The sequence below is a fragment of the Carassius carassius genome, chromosome 25 (assembly GCF_963082965.1).
Source record: "Carassius carassius chromosome 25, fCarCar2.1, whole genome shotgun sequence".
NCBI lineage: Eukaryota > Metazoa > Chordata > Actinopteri > Cypriniformes > Cyprinidae > Carassius > Carassius carassius.
This window is the reverse complement of record NC_081779.1, coordinates 14,825,861-14,847,392: the sequence shown is the minus strand read 5'-3', so window position 1 is coordinate 14,847,392 and position 21,532 is coordinate 14,825,861. Positions and strand designations below refer to the sequence as shown.

At 38.9% G+C, this 21,532-nt stretch overlaps 1 protein-coding gene across 2 annotated transcripts in view; it reads left to right on the top strand.

Moving 5' to 3' along the window:
- Positions 1-19,705, top strand: part of LOC132104285 (zinc finger MYM-type protein 4-like) — a 35,791-nt gene extending 16,086 nt beyond the window's left edge. For both annotated transcript variants that reach the window (XM_059509642.1, XM_059509643.1), the window contains exons 7-29: positions 833-869; positions 1,091-1,298; positions 1,381-1,507; positions 1,637-1,852; positions 1,983-2,133; positions 14,592-14,707; positions 14,817-15,026; positions 15,221-15,371; positions 15,497-15,672; positions 15,797-15,965; positions 16,120-16,248; positions 16,389-16,417; positions 16,527-16,659; positions 16,799-16,908; positions 17,100-17,271; positions 17,390-17,596; positions 17,688-17,788; positions 17,898-18,027; positions 18,253-18,404; positions 18,491-18,605; positions 18,683-18,922; positions 19,001-19,124; positions 19,196-19,705. In XM_059509642.1, the coding sequence (XP_059365625.1) occupies positions 833-869; positions 1,091-1,298; positions 1,381-1,507; positions 1,637-1,852; positions 1,983-2,133; positions 14,592-14,707; positions 14,817-15,026; positions 15,221-15,371; positions 15,497-15,672; positions 15,797-15,965; positions 16,120-16,248; positions 16,389-16,417; positions 16,527-16,659; positions 16,799-16,908; positions 17,100-17,271; positions 17,390-17,596; positions 17,688-17,788; positions 17,898-18,027; positions 18,253-18,404; positions 18,491-18,605; positions 18,683-18,922; positions 19,001-19,124; positions 19,196-19,415 (3,423 nt within the window). In that variant the 3' untranslated portion in view covers positions 19,416-19,705. The remainder of the gene's footprint in view (positions 1-832; positions 870-1,090; positions 1,299-1,380; positions 1,508-1,636; positions 1,853-1,982; positions 2,134-14,591; positions 14,708-14,816; positions 15,027-15,220; positions 15,372-15,496; positions 15,673-15,796; positions 15,966-16,119; positions 16,249-16,388; positions 16,418-16,526; positions 16,660-16,798; positions 16,909-17,099; positions 17,272-17,389; positions 17,597-17,687; positions 17,789-17,897; positions 18,028-18,252; positions 18,405-18,490; positions 18,606-18,682; positions 18,923-19,000; positions 19,125-19,195) is intronic.
- Positions 19,706-21,532: the final 1,827 nt, after the last annotated feature.

Genomic DNA, 21,532 nt, shown 5'->3' with positions numbered 1-21,532 from the left:
TCTACAGCCGCGAGAGGGTGCTCTATGCTGCTCAGTGTCTTGGTTCTTGGTTCTAAATAAATGCGACTTCTAGTCCAGTGCGACTTATGTTTTTTTCCTCGTCATGACGTATTTGTGGACTGGTGCGACGAAAAATATGGTACAACATAAACTACTGTTCAGAAGTTTGAAGTCAGTAAAAGTTTTTTTTTTTTTTTTCCTTTTTGAAATTTATATTAATCAAATAATCCTAAAAAATTTTCAAGATTCAAGATTTTTATTCGTCACATACAAAATTATATATAGCATATATAACCAGCAGTGAAATGTGAGTCAGGTCCGCTCCATGGATAGTGCAATTATTAAAGAAAACAACACAGATGAAAATATACATAAATATAGCTATGTAAGAATGAAATAAAAGTAAACAATCAAAATATAAGAATAAAATATAAAAAAGATGTATATTGTAGAATTAAATTGGTTGAGCAGCAGTCAGCATATTTGCATGATTATTGGAGGATCCTGTGACACTTAAGCCTGGAGTAATGGCTGCTGAAAAAACAGCTCTGCCATTACAGGATTAAATTAAATTTTAATTATATTTTTATACTTCTTTCCAAAACATAAAAAAATATTGCCAACCACGAACATTTGAATGGTAGTGTATATTTTATAGAAGATGTGACAGCATATATGGCAGTTAATTAGAGTAAAAAGTATGCAAACTATATGCATTTTAGTTTTCCTTATTTATTCTCTGATGTCAACCATCTGTTATCCATAACTGTTTATTACACACATTTCTGTAAATCAACAATTATGGATTATCCCAATATGTTCATGCTTTCAGGATTTTGACCAAACACCAGATGATGTCAAGATAAAAGGTGCGTTTTATGTTGGCGTAAATGCTGCATCCATCAGTATAAGCATTATGGTTGTCGTAAGCATTATATTTTTTAATACATTTGTTCCAAACCTGTATGACTTTGTCATAAAGTTCACAGTAACCATCCTTCAAACTGAATTAAAACACATTTTTGGGTGAGCTGTTCTTTTAAGTGTCTGAAATCAGTTTTTGCATTCTTACATCATCTTCATGTCACAGGAGCTCCAGTAGGCATCCCAGAAAAGCCACCATCAATCCCAGCTAAATCCATTCATACTTTAAAACGACATGGTGTGTTGTGCACAGCCTGTAATAAGGTCATGCTGAAGGGTCATACAGCATTCCAGCGTAGTGGCTCTTCTAAACTTTACTGCTCACCTCAATGTCTCTGCGGCTCCAAGAAGAAAACATGTCACTGCTGCCTGAAGTATGTTTAAAACATTTCATTCAGCTTTAGTTGTATGTTACCTGAATGGATTTGACTTTAATGTATATTTTTTTCTTTTCAGAGAGATTTGTGATGAGAATATCAAAATTGCCCTGGTAGACATGTCAGGGACTGTAAAGGAGTTCTGCAGTCAGAAATGCCGCAATGCTTTAAACTTCAAGTGCAGTGTGTGTCAGAAGAAAGGAGTGGTGAGTAGACATCTGTGCTGAAGAATATTCTTGTGTACTCCTTCGGAAATTATAAATGCATATTTTGTTGCTGTAATTGAGTCAATTGTAATTGAGTTTTTAAAGATCCAATATTGCTGTTTCTCATAGACTCATAGTCATGAGGTGAATTACATGGGCTCTATCCATAAGCTGTGCAGTGACAGCTGCTTCAGCCAGTTCCGCTCCTCCAATAAGCTGAACATGAACAGCTGTGTGAACTGTGGAGGATATTGCTATGGCACAGATGGTCAGTGTCCGTCTCTGTGGATGGAGGACAGAGTTATGAAGTTCTGCAGTCAAAACTGCCTCACAGCTTACAAAAAGGTGACAGCAAATTAATAGTAATAATACTCATTAAGATATAATTAATTTTTTTTTTTGGGGGGGGGGGGGTCATTTTTATGATGAATTAAGTATAAATAAATAAGCTGTATAAACTCATCTTTACTTTTAGAGGAGTCTGAAACTTGTCACCTGCAAAATGTGTCATGCCCTGCGCCCAGCTGCAGATGCAGTGGACAGTCCAAACTCAGAGGGCATCACGGAGCTTTTCTGCTCCACTTCCTGTGTCATGGCGAGTAAAGTCCAGACTGGCAGTTCGTCAGGTACTGTGATCACATTTACAACACAACCCAGTGTATTTAATTGTAGTGAGGTGCAGATACAAGGTTTAAAGTATGAGTGCAAGTACTTTCTTTACATTTTATATTTAGTCATTTTGCAGACGCTTTTATTAGGGGTGTGCACGGATAGTCGAACATTAGAATATTCGTTCTGCTCTAATTATTCGATAAATAAAAATTATATTCGAATTTCGCAAAAAAAAAAAAAAACAAGTTCACAGTAAAAAGTTATTTGGTCACTTTCTGTGATTCTCCACGGCATATTTGAAGATGTATGCAAGCAAAAAATAATTAATGCATGAATAAGGGGCCGTTCACATATCGCGCCTAAAAATGCGTGGAAAACGCTAGGCGCGCCACTTTCTCCTTTTTTCCAAAGCGCTCGGGCAGAAGCGCTCCTGAGGCGTCTGCCGTTGCTAAGCAACAATGACGCGCTCTCTCCATGAAGACGCGGAAATTTCAGCAAAGGATAAATGGATTTGCAGCACAAAAAAAATCGCTTTCAGTAGCTCTGCTACTAAATTTAATTCAAAATGGCAATCCATATACAGCTATGATCAGCTGTTCCTTCATCTTGGCTGAGCTTTCAACGTTGTTACGGGAAAGGATGAAGCTGAATGTTTAGTTCTTGTCACATGACCTGCGGTGCGCTTGCGGCATTCTGAAAAGTTGAGATGTTTTTAACTCGATGCGGTGCGGACGCGCCTGGAAAAAACCGGAGCGTCACACCGCGTGCGCATCGCAACCACGTCGCTTCCATTATGAGCGCGCATACAGCGCGCCTACATTGGAAATAACGAACTTGAGCGTGCAAAAGACGCAATATGTGAACGGCCCCTAAGAACTGCGGTCTACTACAGTACTTCAAATATGCCGTGGAGAATCACAGAAAGTGACGGAATTCAAGAACATTGTTGCGCCATCTCTCAAGCAACGAATAAACACTGCTAACTTGGAGAATGCAGTGAAAACTCCTCCTCTCGCGTCTGCCCTAGACCCTCGGCACAAACATCTCAGGTTTCTCGATGAAAACATGAGAGAAGTAAGAAAAAAAAACTTTTTTGAACATTATCAGAACATTTTCCTTGATGTGAGTGGTGCGGATGCAGCTGCCGTCACCAACGATGAAGAGGATGCAATGCCCACTCGTCAAAAAAGACTGAGCCAGTTCTTCAGCGATGATTACAGAGAGTCCAGCCGAGACGAGTGGGAACAGTTCTTGCTGGAGTCATGTATTCCACCAGATGAGGATCCCATTCAGTGGTGAAACGAAAACACGAAGCGCTTCACAAAACGTATTCGCTTAGCACACCGTTATTTGTGAGTCCCGACAACGTATGTGCCGTCAGAACGAGTTTTCTCCGCGGCCGGCCTTATTGTTAACAGACTAAGGCGCCGACTTTCCCCCGATCATGTTTACATGCCCGTATTTCTTAACAAGAACATGTAAAACAGAAAAGAAAAGCAAAAAAGATTTAAGTGTAGGCTACGTTCTACAATAGCCTAATTGCTGCAGGCTGTTTACGTTTTTTCTTTGTTCACTTATTTTTGCTTTTAATATGTACTTTTGTTTGTTTGCACGCGTTGTCAAAGGTTTTCAGCTACAAAACACGATGTGTAATGTTCAATCTTGTTTAAAATAACGGAAACAATAAATGTTGCTGAAAAATAACATCTGTCTCATTAAACTTAATTTAAATAAACGAATATTCGTTTTTTGTGAGCTCAAATATTCGAATGTGATATTTGCGGAAAACGCCCATGCCTAGCTTTTATCCAAAGCAACTTACAATTGGGGGATACATAAAGTTATTGTTCTTAGAGGCAAACAGACACAGGAAGTGCTTGTAATACCAAGTTTATACATTGTTCAAATAAGTACAAGCTAGAAAGAGAAGAAATTAATAAAGAGAGATATTTAATATTTTTTATTAATCTTTTTTATGATAAAGTCAAGCTGTCGCTTGAAAGTTGTCAGGGATTCCGCATTCCGTATAGGGGTGGGAAGATCATTCCACCAACCAGAAATGGTGAACGCGAATGTTCTGGAAAGTGATTTTGAGCATCTCTGTGATGGTACCACGAGGCATCACTCACTAGCGGATCTCAGACTTCTGGAGGGGATGTAAATTCGTAGTAGTGACTGGAAATAGGTTTGTGCTGAGCCTGTGGCTGTTCTTTATGGAAGCATCAATGTCTTGAACTTGATGCGAGCCACAACCGGTAGCCAGTGTAAGGAGATAAAGAGAGGTGTAACTTGGGCTCTTTGTGATGTTGTGCAATGCAAACCTGCAAGATCGAGCAATCTTTGCAATGTGGTTTTTGAAGGACAGCTGGTCATCAAAAGTTGATGGGGTAATTGTAGAACCTAGCTGGATGGAGAAATCATACTGTACAGTTGGAATGGCAGTGAAGACAAGAAGCTAAGTCTTTGCCAGGTTGAGCTGTAGATGATATTCTTTCATCCATGCCAAGATATTCACCAGGCAGCCTAAGATATGTGCAGCTACCACTGGATCATCTGGTTGGAGTGAAAGATAGAGCTGTGTGTTATCAACATAGCAATGGTAGGAGAATCCATGTGCATGTATGTTGGGATCCAGTGATGTCGTGTATATGGAGAAGAGGAGGGGTCCAAGAACTGATCCCTGATGAACCCTAGTGACAAGTTGATGTGCTTTGGATACCTCCCCTCCCCAAGCCACACTGAAAGACCTACCAGTGAGATAGGATTCAAACCAGGAAGTGGAATCTTTGTGATGCCCAGTGATGAGAGGTCAGACAGAAGGATCTAATGATTGACAGTGTCAGAAGTAGGGTTGGGTACAGAAACCCAGTACCAATATTGCACCGGTACCTATGGAACCGGTATGCACTGAACCGAATCAGCACGCAGATTTCGGTGCATCATTTCTGTGCCTCTTAAATGCCTGAGCGATCGATTTAAATATTTGTCTTGGTTCTCCGAAATGTACACACGAAGTATGGGTGTCGCTAGGCTTTTTTAGAATGGCTTCATAAACTGTACACAAATTCGTGATCGCCTCAGAGTCAGTCCACTTAAATTTCATATTAAAACGGCGGCAGATCTGTCTTCTCTCCGTCTTTCAGCGCGCTCTTTAATCCACAGACCGCGCGGAGCAGTGCGAGCGGACTGGAACACAAACTGAGGACACGAGTTGTGTGTTTTAAATAACTGGCCTAAACCCCTTTTCTGGGGTTAAAATACTAATGTGCCTAAGACTGTACTTTACAAACGACATTGTTGCTACTTTATAAAGAACGAGCATACAGTCATTCACAGAACTGATTAAAGACAGTGACAGACAGCACTTATTTAACTAAATATCAGAGTGATTGACAGAGATATAGTAGAAACAGTATGTGTGGTTTTGTATTAAATAATGACCCAGATCGTGAAATACTTTTATTAGCCTTAGAGTAAGGGAAGCTTGGGAAATGAGGGCATCCAAGAAGCGTGTGAATGCTATGGATTTATGTTAAATCTTTTATAATGTTCTTTAATGTTATCCTTTTTAGGCATTTTTTTTAATATTTTATTTATTTTTATATAAGTATCGGTTCAGGCAACGTTTAGGCACCGGTACAGTTTTAAAAGTATCGAAATGGCACCGATATCGAATAAAACCCAATCGATACCCAACCCTAGTCAAAAGCAGCAGTTAGATCCAGCAGAATAAGAACCAATGATCTGGAATCAACTTTTGCAATGCACAGGGCTTCCGTGACTGACAGTAGTACAGTCTCAGTTGAATGGCCAGTCCTGAAAACTGATTTGTTAGCATCCAGTTTGTTGTTCTGTGAGAGAAACAATGATATCTGGTTGAAAATAACTCTTTCGAGGGTTTTTGCTATGAATGGAATGAGAGAGACAGGTCTGTAGCTATCTGTGAGTAAAGTGTTTTAGTTAGGTTTTTTTAAGCAGTGGGGTTATCGGAGCCTGCTTGAATGCAGTGGGGAAGGTTCTTGTGAGGAGAGATGTGTTGATAATGTGTGTGTGTGCTGGTAAAAGTGTCGGAGAGAGAAATTGCTTGAAGGAGGTGTGAGGAGATTGGGTCAAGAGGGCATGTTGTAGGGTGGCTGGAGAGGAGAAGATTTGAAGGAGAAGACAGGAGTTTTAGGGTTGGGTGTGGTTGGTATGAGGTCCTCTGTGAGGTCATGTGAGGTCCTATGTGTTTTTGGTGAGAATTGACTACTGATTGTTCTGGTTTTGTCTGTGAAGAATGTGGCAAAATGATCGTCTGTTATAGAAGTGATGGGAAGTGGTGGAGGGGGACAGAGGAGAGAATTAAATGTTTTGAAGGGATTACATGTGTCTGGGGTGCTGTTGACCATGTTGTGGAAGTATAAAGATTTGGCAGTATGGACTTAAGCAGAGAAAGAAGAAAGGAAGGTTTGATACATACTCCGGTCTGACGGATCTTTTGATTTGCACCAATTTCTCTCTGCTGCCCTGACTTTGGGCCGATGCTCATGAAGAACATCAAATAGCCAGGGGTTAGAAGGGGTAGCCCGTGCTGGCCTGGAGGAGAGAGGGCAAATATCATCTAGATGAGAGGTTAAAATGGAGCATAAAGTGTCAGTTGCTGCATTCACATCCAGAGATGAGAAATGGTTAGGTGAGGGAAGAGAGGAGGATACTATGGGAGGGGAAAGATAGGAGGAGGAAAGGGAGTGTAGGTTTTGTCCGAGCGGCAACCTACCGCTCTCACTCGTGAAATTATATTAAGCCTTAAAGTTCTGCATAATTAAGGACGTGGTCACTTTAGTGACAGGTGGATTGCCACTGCTGTAACCACTGTTGAGCTAGGTGGGTGTGTCTTCAGCAACCAAATCCCACCTTTTTGCCCATTGTCAATTGTCGGAGATACGTAGGTGTTTTACCAGAATGTTGTCTGCAATACAATTGCATGTGCAAAGTAAGTCAAGTTTGTTGCCTGTTTTGTGTGTGCTTGTAGTGGTAAGTCGTTTGAGATTAAATGAACCAAGGAGTGAATGGAATTCTGTAGCATAAGGCTTGTCCAGATGAATGTTGAAGTCGCAAAAACAAAAACTGGACTGCCATCCTCCGGGAATGAGGACAGCAGCCCATCCAGCTCCTCTAGGAAGGTGGATAGAATTTGCCCAGGAGGGCGGTAAATTACCACAACCTGGAGTTTTATAGGAGCTGTGACAGTGATCACATGAGATTCAAATGAGTTCTAATTGCTTAAGAGAGAGTTAAGAGAAATGAGCAGACCAGTACCCCCACCCTGGCCAACCTGACGGGGTGTGTGAGAAAAAGAAAGAATGTGTCCAGGTCTCAGTCAAGCCCAAGATGTTGAGTGTGGAGTTTAAAGAAAAAGCAGAAATGAAGTCTGCTTTGTTGACAGCTGACTGACAATTCCAAAGACCTACAGAGAAAGAAAGAGGTGCAGTAGAAGATGTAGAGATAGGATGCAGGTTAGCAACATTGCATTGCCATCTGCATGTGATGTTAGAGTGTTGTTGAGAGACAACTGGAATGGTTTGGAAACACATGATAAAGGTGGAAAAGAGAGGACAGAAAAGGAGAGTTTCTATAGGGAAGATAAAAAATATACTTAAGTGCCTTGACGGTTTAGTTGATCGGTGAAGTCACGCAGGTAAAGTCACAGGTCTTTACACTTGTTGGTCTTCCCACAAGGGAGGCTGAACGCTGATGCTTCTGCATAAGTGCACAGACATCAGATAAATACACAGTCTAAGACACTGTGAAAACAGCTCTGGCCGCCTTTTAATTATCACAGCCAATAGCCTATAGCAGGACAATTCCTCAAATCGAAACCACAGTTTGTAGTTTAATGCCGGAAGGGCACATTGCAAATTACACAGGCTCCTTCTTAGCCGAGGGCAATAATTAAAATGACTAGCAAGTGCAATCAAAAAAACAAACACTAACGAAAATGTAAAGTAGAAATAGGCAGGAAGCAAAAAATTCCATCCTAGGGGCAAGTAATAATTCAAACAGCAGATCTATAAACAAGTATTACACAAAACGCTCACACTCAACCGTCTGTCTCTTCTGTTGACTAATACCTTGTCCTTTAAGATATTAGCCAATACATAAACTACCATTCAAACGTCTGTGGTAAAATAAATGTTTTCTATTTTAATCTGTTTTAAAAAATAATTTATTCCTGTGTTGGCAAAGTTGAATTTTCAGCAGCCACTACTCTTGTCTGTGTTGAAAACATTTGTGCTGCTTGATGTATTCTTTGAAAAACAAAGTTTAAAAGAACAGTGTTTATTTTATTTATGTCTTTTAATCAACTTAATGCATATATATATATAGAGAGAGAGAGAGAGAGAAATCATTATTGCTCGTTCCAAACCTGTATGATTTTTTTATTTCTGTGGAACACAACAGAAAATATTAAACTCCATTGACTTTAATTGTATAAACAAAAAACACTTACACATTTTTTTAAATATCTTCTTTTGTGTTCCACAGATAAAAGAAAGTCATACAGGTTTGGAACGACTTGATGGTGAGTAAATAGATTGTGTAAATTGTGACTACATTTTAATTTTTGTTTAAACTATTCATTTACATTTACATTTAGCTGACGCTTTTATCCAAAGGGACTTACAATTGCTATATATGTCAGAGGTCGCACGCCTCTGGAGTAACTAGGGGTTAAGTGTCTTACTCAGGGACACATTGGTGTCTCACTGTGGATTCGAACCCGCGTCTCTCACACCAAAGACGTGTTTCTTATCTACTGCGCCAACACCACCCCGTATTCTATTCTTTTAAAAACATCACATCTTTCATGATAGTATAGATTCATGAGGCACCCCAACACAGTTTTGTCTCCAGTCTCTTTTCTCTGATGCTGGGTACACACCAAGATAATCGGGCTGATTTTGGGCCGATTTTGCGCCCCTCCGACAGTCCTGGCTATGTCCTGATTAGTGTTGTCACAGTACCAAAATTTCAGTATTCGGTACCGATACCAGTGAAAATCCACGGTTCTCGGTACCAATTTCGGTACCAAAGCAAAACACAAAAATATGCTAATTAAAAAAAAACTACTTTTTAGCACTAAAAATAAAACCAATGCCATTCTTTATACTTATTTACAATTGTGTTTAAAGTTTTTCTACAAGTTATATAATTATGAAAAACAGTAAACAAGTTTCACCCAAATTTAATTTGTCTTTTAATTTATATATTTATAAAAATTTACTTTATTTACCAAAATTTACTTTATTTACCAAAATATTTTGGTAAATAAAGGGGATTTGCTATTAAAATTAAAACATGGAAGAAATATTGTGATTTATTAGTTTTATAAATTTTTTCAAAAGTAGCAGTATCACATACATTTTACTAAATAATAGTAATATTTCTATCACAATGCCTTTATGTAAAAATTTACTTTTAGGCCTAATGAATGCATGTTTGTCATTTTAACTGAACTTAAGACTGGTGGTGATGCTTAAGATATTTTTGGTCATTGAGAGTTTCTGTAAAAAAAATAGTAATAGATCATATTATTATTATTAAAAGATAATACTACTAATTCTACTATCATACTAATGTATATACGATGCACTATGAATTGATGAGCTGCTGGGCTCATGAATATTAATCACGTTGTCTGCGTTCGGTCAAAATGATTTGCTGAAATCAAAACAGGGACGGTAAGAGATCAGCGCCAGCCAATGAAATTGTCATTTGCGCATTAGCTCCGCCCACTACCGGAGAAACCGGTATGTCTTCGGCTTGTTGGAAAAAGAATATGAATAATTCTAAATGAACTCCATTCATTTAGAATAGTTTACATATAGCGTGTCGATTCAGCGTGGTAAGACTCTTGCTCTCTCTCTCTTTGCATGTGTGAGAAACAGCGCTATCAGTAAAGCGACGGTGAGTCGTGCGCCTTCACAAAGAGTTTACAGAGCATCAAATACAGGTGCGCTGTGCGTCCATTGAGATGAACTGAAAAGTTCAGATCGCTTGATGGAGTGAGAACTCTGAAGCTCAGATGCTGAAATTAATGCAAGCGTCATGCGCTTCGGTCTATGTAGTAAACAAACCCGCATGTCTCTGCCATTCATTAATTCACATAGAGACGCGCAGAACACGGATTCATATTTCAAACAACTTTTGTGGCTTAACATTTACAGATACTGGTCCATCTGGAGATTTGATTTGATTAATTTATGCTAACTTTGACAAATTCCATGACTGTCCATATTAAAATGCAAGTTTCATTTTCATGACTGGATTTTGAGATTCCGTCCTCATTTTCTGCTTCGCGGAAATCATAGCGCTGAACCGGGTTTGAACGGGACCTCGGTACTACCGGTACTTAAAGAAACCTGGTACCGTCAGTTAAATTATTTTAGTACCGACTTGGTACCGAAGTACCGGGTCTTTTGACAACACTAGTCCTGATTATCGTTATGGTTCTACAGATTATTTTATCAGATTTTCCCTCGGTGTGAGGTGTGTAAGATTGTCTGAACCTGATCGGAAGAACGTCAGAGCCACCACAATCGCGAATCGTAAATATTCAACAAGTTTAATATTTACGATCAGAAATCCTTGACGAGAACAAACGCGTGCATGATCACGTGAAACGAACGATATCCAGTCAGAAAGCGAGATGATGGAAGACGGAAGCAGTCATCCCACCGGAAGCGCAACACAAAGTGAAATTGATGTTGAAAGCAGAGATGGAGGATCAGCTTGTTGATTTGTGGCAACAGCACGAATGTTTATACAACAGTCGAGACTCTGGCTGGAAATCTGTTCGTGTGTGGTGTGCTGTCTGTCACATCATGGCACACCACACACTATAGAAGCAAAACGGTTAAATCTAGGATTTTTTATCCTCATGTTTGTGGTCCATCACATTTTGAAAGTCTTATAAAATGTAAAAAATCTTTTGGTGCGTACCCAGCATGACATACCAGTTTCAGGTCTTGGAGTCTACTAAAGAGTTGATGATCTGAATCAGGTGGGTTTGATTAAGGAGACATGCAAAACATGCAGTGTTGGGGTGCCTCCAGGACCAGGGTTGGGATCCACCGGTATAAATAATCACCCGGGCATCAGAAAATCCACTGGATTAATTATTTTAGTCAACACTACAGCTTTGAAAGTCAATGAATTTGGTGGATCATATATATATATATATATATATATATACAACCCGAATTCCGGAAAAGTTGGGACGTTTTTTAAATTTTTATAAAATGAAAACTAAAGGAATTTCAAATCACATAGGCCAATATTTTATTCACAATAGAACATAGATAACGTAGCAAATGTTTAAACTGAGAAATTTTACACTTTTATCCACTTAATTAGCTCATTTAAAATTTAATGCCTGCTACAGGTCTCAAAAAAGTTGGCACGGGGGCAACAAATGGCTAAAAAAGCAAGCAGTTTTGAAAAGATTCAGCTGGGAGAACATCTAGTGATAAATTAAGTTAATTGATATCAGGTCTGTAACATGATTAGCTATAAAAGCTTTGTCTTAGAGAATCAGAGTCTCTCAGAAGTAAAGATGGGCAGAGGCTCTCCAATCTGTGAAAGACTGCGTAAAAAAATTGTGGAAAACTTTAAAAACAATGTTCCTCAACGTCAAATTGCAAAGGCTTTGCAAATCTCATCATCTACAGTGCATAACATCATCAAAAGATTCAGAGAAACTGGAGAAAGGCCGGAGACCTTTATTGGATGCCCGTGGTCTTCGGGCTCTCAGACGACACTGCATCACTCATCGGCATGATTGTGTCAATGACATTACTAAATGGGCCCAGGAATACTTTCAGAAACCACAGTCGGTAAACACAATCCGCCGTGCCATCAGCAGATGCCAACTAAAGCTCTATCATGCAAAAAGGAAGCCATATGTGAACATAGTCCAGAAGCGCCGTCGTGTCCTGTGGGCCAAGGCTCATTTAAAATGGACTATTTCAAAGTGGAATAGTGTTTTATGGTCAGACGAGTCCAAATTTGACATTCTTGTTGGAAATCACGGACGCCGTGTCCTCCGGGCTAAAGAGGAGGGAGACCTTCCAGCATGTTATCAGCGTTCAGTTCAAAAGCCAGCATCTCTGATGGTATGGGGGTGCATAAGTGCATACGGTATGGGCAGCTTGCATGTTTTGGAAGGCTCTGTGAATGCTGAAAGGTATATAAAGGTTTTAGAGCAACATATGCTTCTCTCCAAACAACGTCTATTTCAGGGAAGGCCTTGTTTATTTCAGCAGGACAATGCAAAACCACATACTGCAGCTATAACAACAGCATGGCTTCGTCGTAGAAGAGTCCGGGTGCTAACCTGGCCTGCCTGCAGTCCAGATCTTTCACCTATAGAGAACATTTGGCGCATCATTAAACGAAAAATACGTCAAAGACGACCACGAACTCTTCAGCAGCTGGAAATCTATATAAGGCAAGAATGGGACCAAATTCCAACAGCAAAACTCCAGCAACTCATAGCCTCAATGCCCAGACGTCTTCAAACTGTTTTGAAAAGAAAAGGAGATGCTACACCATGGTAAACATGCCCCGTCCCAACTATTTTGAGACCTGTAGCAGAAATCAAAATTGAAATGAGCTCATTTTGTGCATAAAATTGTAAACTTTCTCAGTTTAAACATTTGCTATGTTATCTATGTTCTATTGTGAATAAAATATTGGCTCATGTGATTTGAAAGTCTTTTAGTTTTCATTTTATTAAAATTAAAAAAACGTCCCAACTTTTCCGGAATTCGGGTTGTATATATATATATATATATAGTTATTGTAAGTTCTCAATGGGATTAAGATCTGGGGAGTTTCCAGGCCATGGACCCAAAATTTCAACATTCTGGTCCCCGAGCCACTTAGTTATCACTTTTGCCTTATGGCACAGTGCTCCATTATGCTGGAAAATGCATTGTTCTTCACCAAACTGGATTGTTGGAAGAAGTTGCTGTTGGAGGGTGTTTTGGTACCATTCTTTATTCATGGCTGTGTTTTGGGGCAGAATTGTGAGTGAGCCCACTCCCTTGGATGAGAAGAAACCCCACACATGAATGGTGTCAGGATGCTTTACTGTTGGCATGACACAGGACTGATGGTAGCGCTCACCATTTCTTCTCCGGACAAGCCTTTTTCCAGATGCCCCAAACAATCGGAAAGGGGCTTCATCGGAGAATATGACTTTGCCCCAGTCCTCAGCAATCCATTTACTATACTTTCTGCAGAAGATCAATCTGTCCCTGATGTTTTTTTTGGAGAAAAGTGGCTTCTTTGCTGCCCTTCTTGACACCAGGCCATCTTCCAAAAGTCTTCGCCTCACTGTGTGTGCAGATGAGCTCACACCTGCCTGCGGCCATTCCTGAGCAAGCTCTGCACTGGTGGCACTCCGATCCCGCAGCTGAATCCTCTTTAGGAGACGATCCTGGCGCTTGCTGAACTTTCTTGGACGCCCTGAAGCCTTCTTTACAAGAATTGCACCTCTTTCCTCGAAGTTCTTGATGATCCTATAAATTGTTGATTTAGGTGCAATCTTAGTAGCCACAATATCCTTGCCTGTGAAGCCATTTTTATGCAACGCAATGATGGCTGCACGCGTTTCTTTGCAGGTCACCATGGTTAACAATGGAAGAACAATGATTTCAAGCATCACCCTCCTTTTAACATGTCAAGTCTGCCATTCTAACCCAATCAGCCTGACATAATGATCTCCAGCCTTGTGCTCGTCAACATTCTCACCTGAGTTAACAAGACATTACTGAAATGATCTCAGCAGGTCCTTTAATGACAGCAATGAAATGCAGTGGAAAGGTTTTTTTGGGATTAAGTTAATTTTCATGGCAAAGAAGGACTATGCAATTCATCTGATCACTCTTCATAACATTCTGGAGTATATGCAAATTGCTATTATAAAAACTTAAGCAGCAACTTTTCCAATTTCCAATATTTATGTAATTCTCAAAACTTTTGGCCACGACTGTAATATATACTTTTTTTTCAGAAATATAAAAAATGAATTTCATAGCTTTTTTAATTGTATAAATTTAAATGTAATGCATTATTTGTTAATGCATTTGATCATACTTTAGTTTGAGGACCAATTCTAACTATAAACAGTGACTTTTGCCTCAGTAAACATACTGAGGCAAATAGTTAGTAAGGTAGTTTAGGTGTGTGGTCGGATTAAGGGATGTAGAATATGGTCATCCAGAATAAGGCATTAATATTTACCTTATAAGTACTAATAAATAGCCAATATGCTAGTCATATGCATGCTAATAAGCAACTAGCTAATAGTGAGGATTAGACCCTAAAATTAAATTGAATGAATTTATTCAGTTTGACATTTACAACTGTTTTGTTCAGTTTGGAAAATTTATACTTGAATGTCTTTTATTGTCTGCATGCAAACAAGATGTTGCAGTGGAATGCAACAACTGCAAGCTGAAACTAGTACCTCAATACCACATATCCATGTTTGATGGATCCGTTCAGAACTTCTGCTCTTATTCCTGTGTACTAGCATATCAGGTACAGTTCTGTCATGCCTGCCACTGATCTTCTTTAAAATATTGTAGTAGTCAAACTGATTGATTTGAATGATGTCAGTTTGTGTTGGTTTTTGTTTTGCTTGGTTCAGGAGTCCCTCAGTAAGACGAAACCTAAAATGCCGGTAAAAACTGTAACCTCTACAAGCAGCAACACATCTACCCCCAATCCTGCTTCTTCAGACTCCAGCTCATCAGTGAAGACTAGCACTACCAGTGGTCCAGTGCAGACAGTCACCAAGATCCCCTGCTTTCAGTGTCTGAACTCATTCTTTCACAGACCAGAGCTGCTGGAGTTTAGGGTACTCCTGTTCACTAGACCTACTTGTTTTATTAGGCCCTTTACAAATACTTAATACATTTTTTTTTTTTGTTCCTGATTTTGGTTTGTCATTATTACTATTAATCAACCTACATTTTCAGTTGCCTGAGGTCCTGGTCGAGTACATGCTTGTAACATTTTTTTTTTTTTTTTTTTTTTTATCTGATCTTTCAGAGGAAAATGTATGCTTTCTGTGGTAACACTTGTATTGATGAGTTCAGAAGGATCTACCGCATGGAGGCTCGCTGCGAATACTGCAAGCTTGATAAAATTGTAAAAATAGTGAGAAGGATAAACAAGGTTGACCATTCTTTCTGCAGTGAGAGTAAGTTATAAGCATAATTAGGACCTTGTTATTATTTTATTGTTTGGCAGTATTTTAATATTTAGTTAATAACCATATCAATTTGTTTATGTGACCTTGTGTTTGTGGTTTTCTTTTCTGTACAGGATGCAAGACACTCTTTGAGAAAAGCCTCTTCAAACGCTGGGGAAAGAAACGCTGTTGCAACTGCTTCTACTGTAACAGCACTTCTAAGACTGTAGTGAATGATGTCTTTGATGGCAAGCAAGAGGAGTTCTGTGGGAAAGATTGTTTGTTAAAACATAATTTGTTGATCCGTCAGGTAATATTTTATTTAGTTTGTTTGTTTAGCTGTTTAGTTATGTAGGCATTAGACTTAAGGCATCATGCAACACATGTGGCCTCTGAAAGTAACAGTAAATGTTCCCGCTGCACAATTTTGACAGGAAATAAAGTGCTCAATGTGCAAGCAGATGAGAAAGATGACTGAGACTGTGAAATGGCTGGGTGAGATGAAACATTTCTGCAGCCTGCGGTGCTTGATGTTCTTCTGCAGTCTGCAGGGCATCACTGGAGCCGTGATCAAAGCTACAAGTAAATCTCTAGCCAAACCAGGTATGTCTTCCTGCAGATATTTGGGTGTATTGGTCTGCTTTTATCCCATCCAGTCTTTGTTCTATAGAATCTGTTATTGGCTGGCTAAAGTTATTACATCCTCTAAGTTTCATTTTCTTTAATCTGGAGTCCTGTGCTGTCACTGTCTCCACAGGTGTGGCCCCAGTATCCTCTGCAGTTCCTCAAAGAACTAAAGAGGGCACACAGCTCATTGCAAAAGTCGCCTCACTTTCAAGTGCATCCAATGAACAGCCAGGTGTTTTGGGAAGCACAAATCCAAAAGGTGATTTTCCTCAGAAGTATCAACTATCTAACCCTCATGTTAAACCTGAACAGAATATTTTTGCATAATCCATATGATTAAAGACTGAGATGCTTTGTTTCTTGCTCAAATCATTCACATTTAACCCTGTGTTTCCTCAGGCTCTGTTCCTGTAAAAGTCACAGGAAATGTGAGTTCAGGAAAAATAAAAATAAAAATTCCAGTGTTTCTGGAATTAGTGTGTCTGGATCAGTCTGATTTGCTGTACACAAATATCGTGTTCTTTACTCTGCTCATAGAAACGAGCTGTAAAAGCTTCTGGTTTGTCATCCGAAACCCGAAATGACAACAAGGAATTGCCTTATAAGTCCATAAGCAAAAACAAAGCCACGTCCTGTAAACCCAACATCTGTGATGCTGAGACACAAATAGGTACTAAACATCACCATTGTGACAATGACTTCACTTTTAGCAATCTTATTCCAGACAAATCTTCCCCTTTTGTGTTTCCTCCTTTATTTAACAACTACTGTTCCATATTATGACACTCTTTTTTTTTTAAATCCTGCAGATGGTACTCCTAAAGTAATAGTGCTACCTGTGCCAGTGCCAGTGTATGTGCCAGTTCCCATGCATCTCTACACTCAATACATTCCACAGTCTGTGGGGCTTCCACTTCCGGTACATCTACTATCTACCCTTCCTCCTCCTACTAACCGAGTCAGAATTATTTTTTGTGTTAACAGCATATCACAAAAGCATATTTAGCTTTGAATACTCTTTTAAACTTGTTAAAAGTAGATATATAGACAGATGCCTCTCTGGCTCAATGTAGTTTTGTAGACTATGATGTAATTATAGCGTCTATGCAGGTTCCGGTGCCTTTGTTCTTCCCTACAACTCTGGACAGTGCTGAGCACATTGTGAAGACCATTCAGGAAATCAAAGAGAAGATCCCTGATGACCCTCTGGAGGCTGACCTCCTCATGATGGCAGAGATGGTGGCTGAGGATGCAGAGGAGGAAAAACAAATCAGCTCTAGTGGTAAATCATAGAAAATTTGAGGGTTATGGTCTTTAGGCTGTAGAATACAAACTGCAAATGCACATTTAATTGTTTTGGTCACATGCATATCTTTGAAGCCACCTGTTTTGTTGCTCAGATCAGACTGGTAGCATAATGGAGGGCCTTGATTTGGAAGATCTATCTAGCAATCTGAGTTGGGAAGAGGACTCTGTGTCTTCTGCCCAGACACAGCATCAAACTCCAGAGCCTGAGAGAAAGCCTCCATCCCGATCTGCCACACTGACCCCTGTCTCCACTGCAGCAGAAGAGCCACAGATTGACTTGGAGGCAGATTTCCCAATCGGTAAGAGCTTCTTCTGAGGCTAAGAGGTCAAAACAGATTTTTTATTGTCTTCCATTCATATTTCATGCATCTTTATCCTTTCACATTTCAGAAAGAATTGAAATGTTCAGAAAGCAAATGCAAAAGGAGATCAACTCTGGCAAACAGAGATCACGCAAGAGAGGACACGATGGCTTCCTTGAGAAGAAACAAGTAAGAATTAAAGCATTATTTTTGACCACCAACAAAACTCTTAATGTATCATATCAAAATGAAAAGCTAAGTTTCTGATTATTGTGTGTTTTGTGTGTTTGGAATGTAGGGCAGTAAGCGTGCATCAGCCCCTCAAAACAGCCTCTCCAAACTGCAACATGAATACGGAGTCCAAGCCTGGAAGATGTGGGTGCGCTGGAGGAACGCCCAACCCAACATGGAGACTCTCAAATTTAGCTGTAAGCCTCCGTTTGCATTTTATTCAGCATGTCATCCCCAAAACAAGTTCTATGTTGTTATATTATATTCAGTTAAATATTATATTCAGAACCAATACTATACCACATTATCTTGGGTAAAATGAATAATCAAATAAGTCAACAATAAATATTTTGGATTCATTATTTTTATTATGAGACCATTTTCTGCCATTTGAGCATTAAACACTTCCTCTTCATCATTAGCACGCAGTATGACACTAAAGGAGGACTTGTTGAAGTGTTGCACAGCTGAACTAAGCTACGGCCTCTGCAAGTTCATTTCTGAAGTGCGTCGACCCAACGGAGAGAAATACAGCCCTGACAGCATCTTTTATCTCTGCTTGGGAATCCAGAAGGTAAAATGAGAAGAAACCACACAAACTGAACACATTCAGTCATGTTATATAGTTTTTGTTTTATCTCATGTCGTTCATATTTGTAGTACTTGTTTGAGAAAAATCGGATGGAGAACATCTTCGCAGACATCTTCTATGCCAAATTCTGCCAGGAGCTGAACAACATACTCCGAGGGTGGAAACCAAATATTTTGTCCAGTGGTGAGCAATTGAAAACACAAATGTGTGCTGAGTTTGTTTTGCTGCTGCTCCACAAGCATGTCTGTTTGTTTGCTCAGGTTATGTTCATTCTCGTGTGGAGGAGTATCATCTGTGGGACTGTAAGCAGCTGGGGGCGTTTTCACCAGGTGTGCTGCTCAACACGCTGCTCTATTTCTTCACCAAGTACTTCAACTTCAAGACAGTGGAGCAGCACCGTCGCATCTCTTTTGGCCACATTGTACGCTACTCTCGAGGACAGGCCAACAACAAAGTGTCTTTCCTGCGTTTTTATCCCCCAAAAGAGGATGCAAGCACAGGTCAGTGTTCCGTTATACCTTCCATAGTGTTTTTTTTTTGTTAATTATTTTTCTACTTAGTCGTTTTGTCCAATTTAGATGGTGTCCCTCTAAAGAAGAAGAAGAAGGAAGATGAACAGCAAAGGGTGCTAAAAATATGGCAGAATTCAGACAATCCCCTCCACTGTCCTGTCAAGCTGTACGAGTTCTATCTCTTAAAATGGTACGTCAGCATTTTGTTCAATAAAATGATTCATGGTGTATTTGGTTAACATAGTATGACGTTTCTTCCAGTTCGCCCGGCATAAGACATGACACAACCCAGTTTTACCTGAGCCCCGAGCGCTCCTGTGTACCCAGCAGTCCCACATGGTTCTCAACCACTTCACTTAGTGATGAGGCTCTGGACAGCATGCTCACGCGAATCCTTACTGTCAGAGAGCTGCACCTGGAGAGAGACCAATCACCCAATGAGACGGATTCGGACAGTGACTCAGACTTCACACCATTTTAGTACCGCAATATTGAGAAAAACTTTAATATGTCCTCTGGGATTTTGACTGTTGTTCTGAATGCTGGAAAGCAAGTGGTTTGTCTTTTTTTTTTTTTTTTTTTTTTTTCATTTTCAATCTTCTTTTTTTAGTTACAAGAAGATACAACTATACAGTGGGATTATTGTAAGTCACCACCTTTGTATTATATTTAAACACTAATGGCATTGACAGCATCATTCCAAAAGAAAGATATTGAAATTGTTTTTCATTGCAAGCCATGTTGGTCAAAATACATGGAATGTTCCTGAAATTGACTCTTGATTTATTCTTTTTTTTAATGGATAAAAAAAATATTTAAGTCTTTGTTGTCTGAAAGAGGTACAAACATCGCCTTTTTATTTGCACAGAAACACTTGATGCATAAACCTACACATGTCATGACAACCTGGTGGTGATTTTAGAAATAATTTACTTTATAACTATGTCAGTATAATAAGAAAAGACTAAAAAGGTAGAAAAAATATATTTTGTATGTTTTCTTGCTAATTAAATTTCTACTTGGCAAGCAAAACTGATTTTATGCTGCAGCAAATATATTCACACTGAAAACAATTGGTGTAGAGTTTACTTTGAAACAGTTTTCACTCAAGAAGTGCTAGTGCATTTCACAAATAATTAGAACAACTGTTATAGATGCTACATCAGTTATTTTTACTAAGAAAAATGGTTCGGAGCATCATAAATATTTTAATGTTGACAGACATCAGATTGAAAAGTGGTTTGGTGCATTTAAAAAAAGACTTAGACCTAGGAACGGAATGCAGAGAGTGAAGTACACTCTGGCCTTAAGTAGATATACAGGACTTATGCATAAGCCACATTACGGTTTCCAAATAATTTGTTGACATTACTTAACATGGCCACTTTGTTTATCTGGAGAATCTGGTGTTACATATTCTCTGTAGTGCGTTATTGCAGACTGCAACATACCAGCAATCAAGTTCCTGGATGTTTTATATATGTGAGCCGGTTCTCTCCACTGGAGTACTCACTTTCAGGGCCTGTCCAGTTATCTGGTTCCTTTTTAGTCCAGTAACTGAATGAAATGATTTAATTGTGAGAATTTTCAACTTGTCAAAATGGTCAAATATTTATGGTTTAGGTATTAAGACCCATAAATGAAATAGTTTGAGTGCTATGAGTGTAAATATCTTACATCTTTATTAAGTTTGGTGTTGTTTACACATAGCCATCGAGTCTCTTCCTTCACATGCTAACACACCAGAGTGAAATTACGTCTTTTGAATATATAACAGCTTGTCACTGGGGAAGGTACACTTTTATACTTTCTTTATCCCTAAATGGAGCCTGTTATGTAGTACCTTGTAGTAGTAGTAGTAATGTGTATTCATAAGGTACCCTTAAATTTTGCCCATATTTGACTTTAAATGGTCTTGAACATTATCATTTAACATTTTAACATGATCTTGCAGTCATACAACATAATTAGAAACTCTAAACTCAAAAAGATTTACTGCAAACATTTGCTTGTTTATCATAGACTGTACTCATACTCACTCTTCACTTGAACTGGTACATTTGTAAAAATGCAGTTATGTGAAAATATATGAGTAGAAAAACGCCTCTCAATGAAAACTCACCTAAATGACACTCATTTGGATCATCCTTGTCAACTTCGTTATGCTTCACAAATATGATTTCAGAGTATACAATGTCTTAAGACATTTTTCTCTTTCAGAAGGGATGCTTCTCAATGCTTGCATCAGCAAATTATGAGAAGTTAATGAAAAGAGAAACTTGAATCTAGAATCATGTCATTATCTTATGAAATATATATGTGAAGTATATTAAAGACTACATTGGTATACATGCATGTTTTGAACTGCAGGACCTCTCTGAGTTGGTCCAATTTATTTTTTTATTTTCATTTTATTAATTTTTTTGCCAAAAGAATCATCTTATGTTTAGGTTTAAAATAAGTCAAGTTTAACAGTCCTGTGATCTTTGACAAATTCATTAATAACAGCATAAATGCAATATTACAGAGCACTGCTCAGTGTATATTCATAGGCTAGATATATGTATTAAATTAACCTTTTGTTTGTTTATTTGGGAG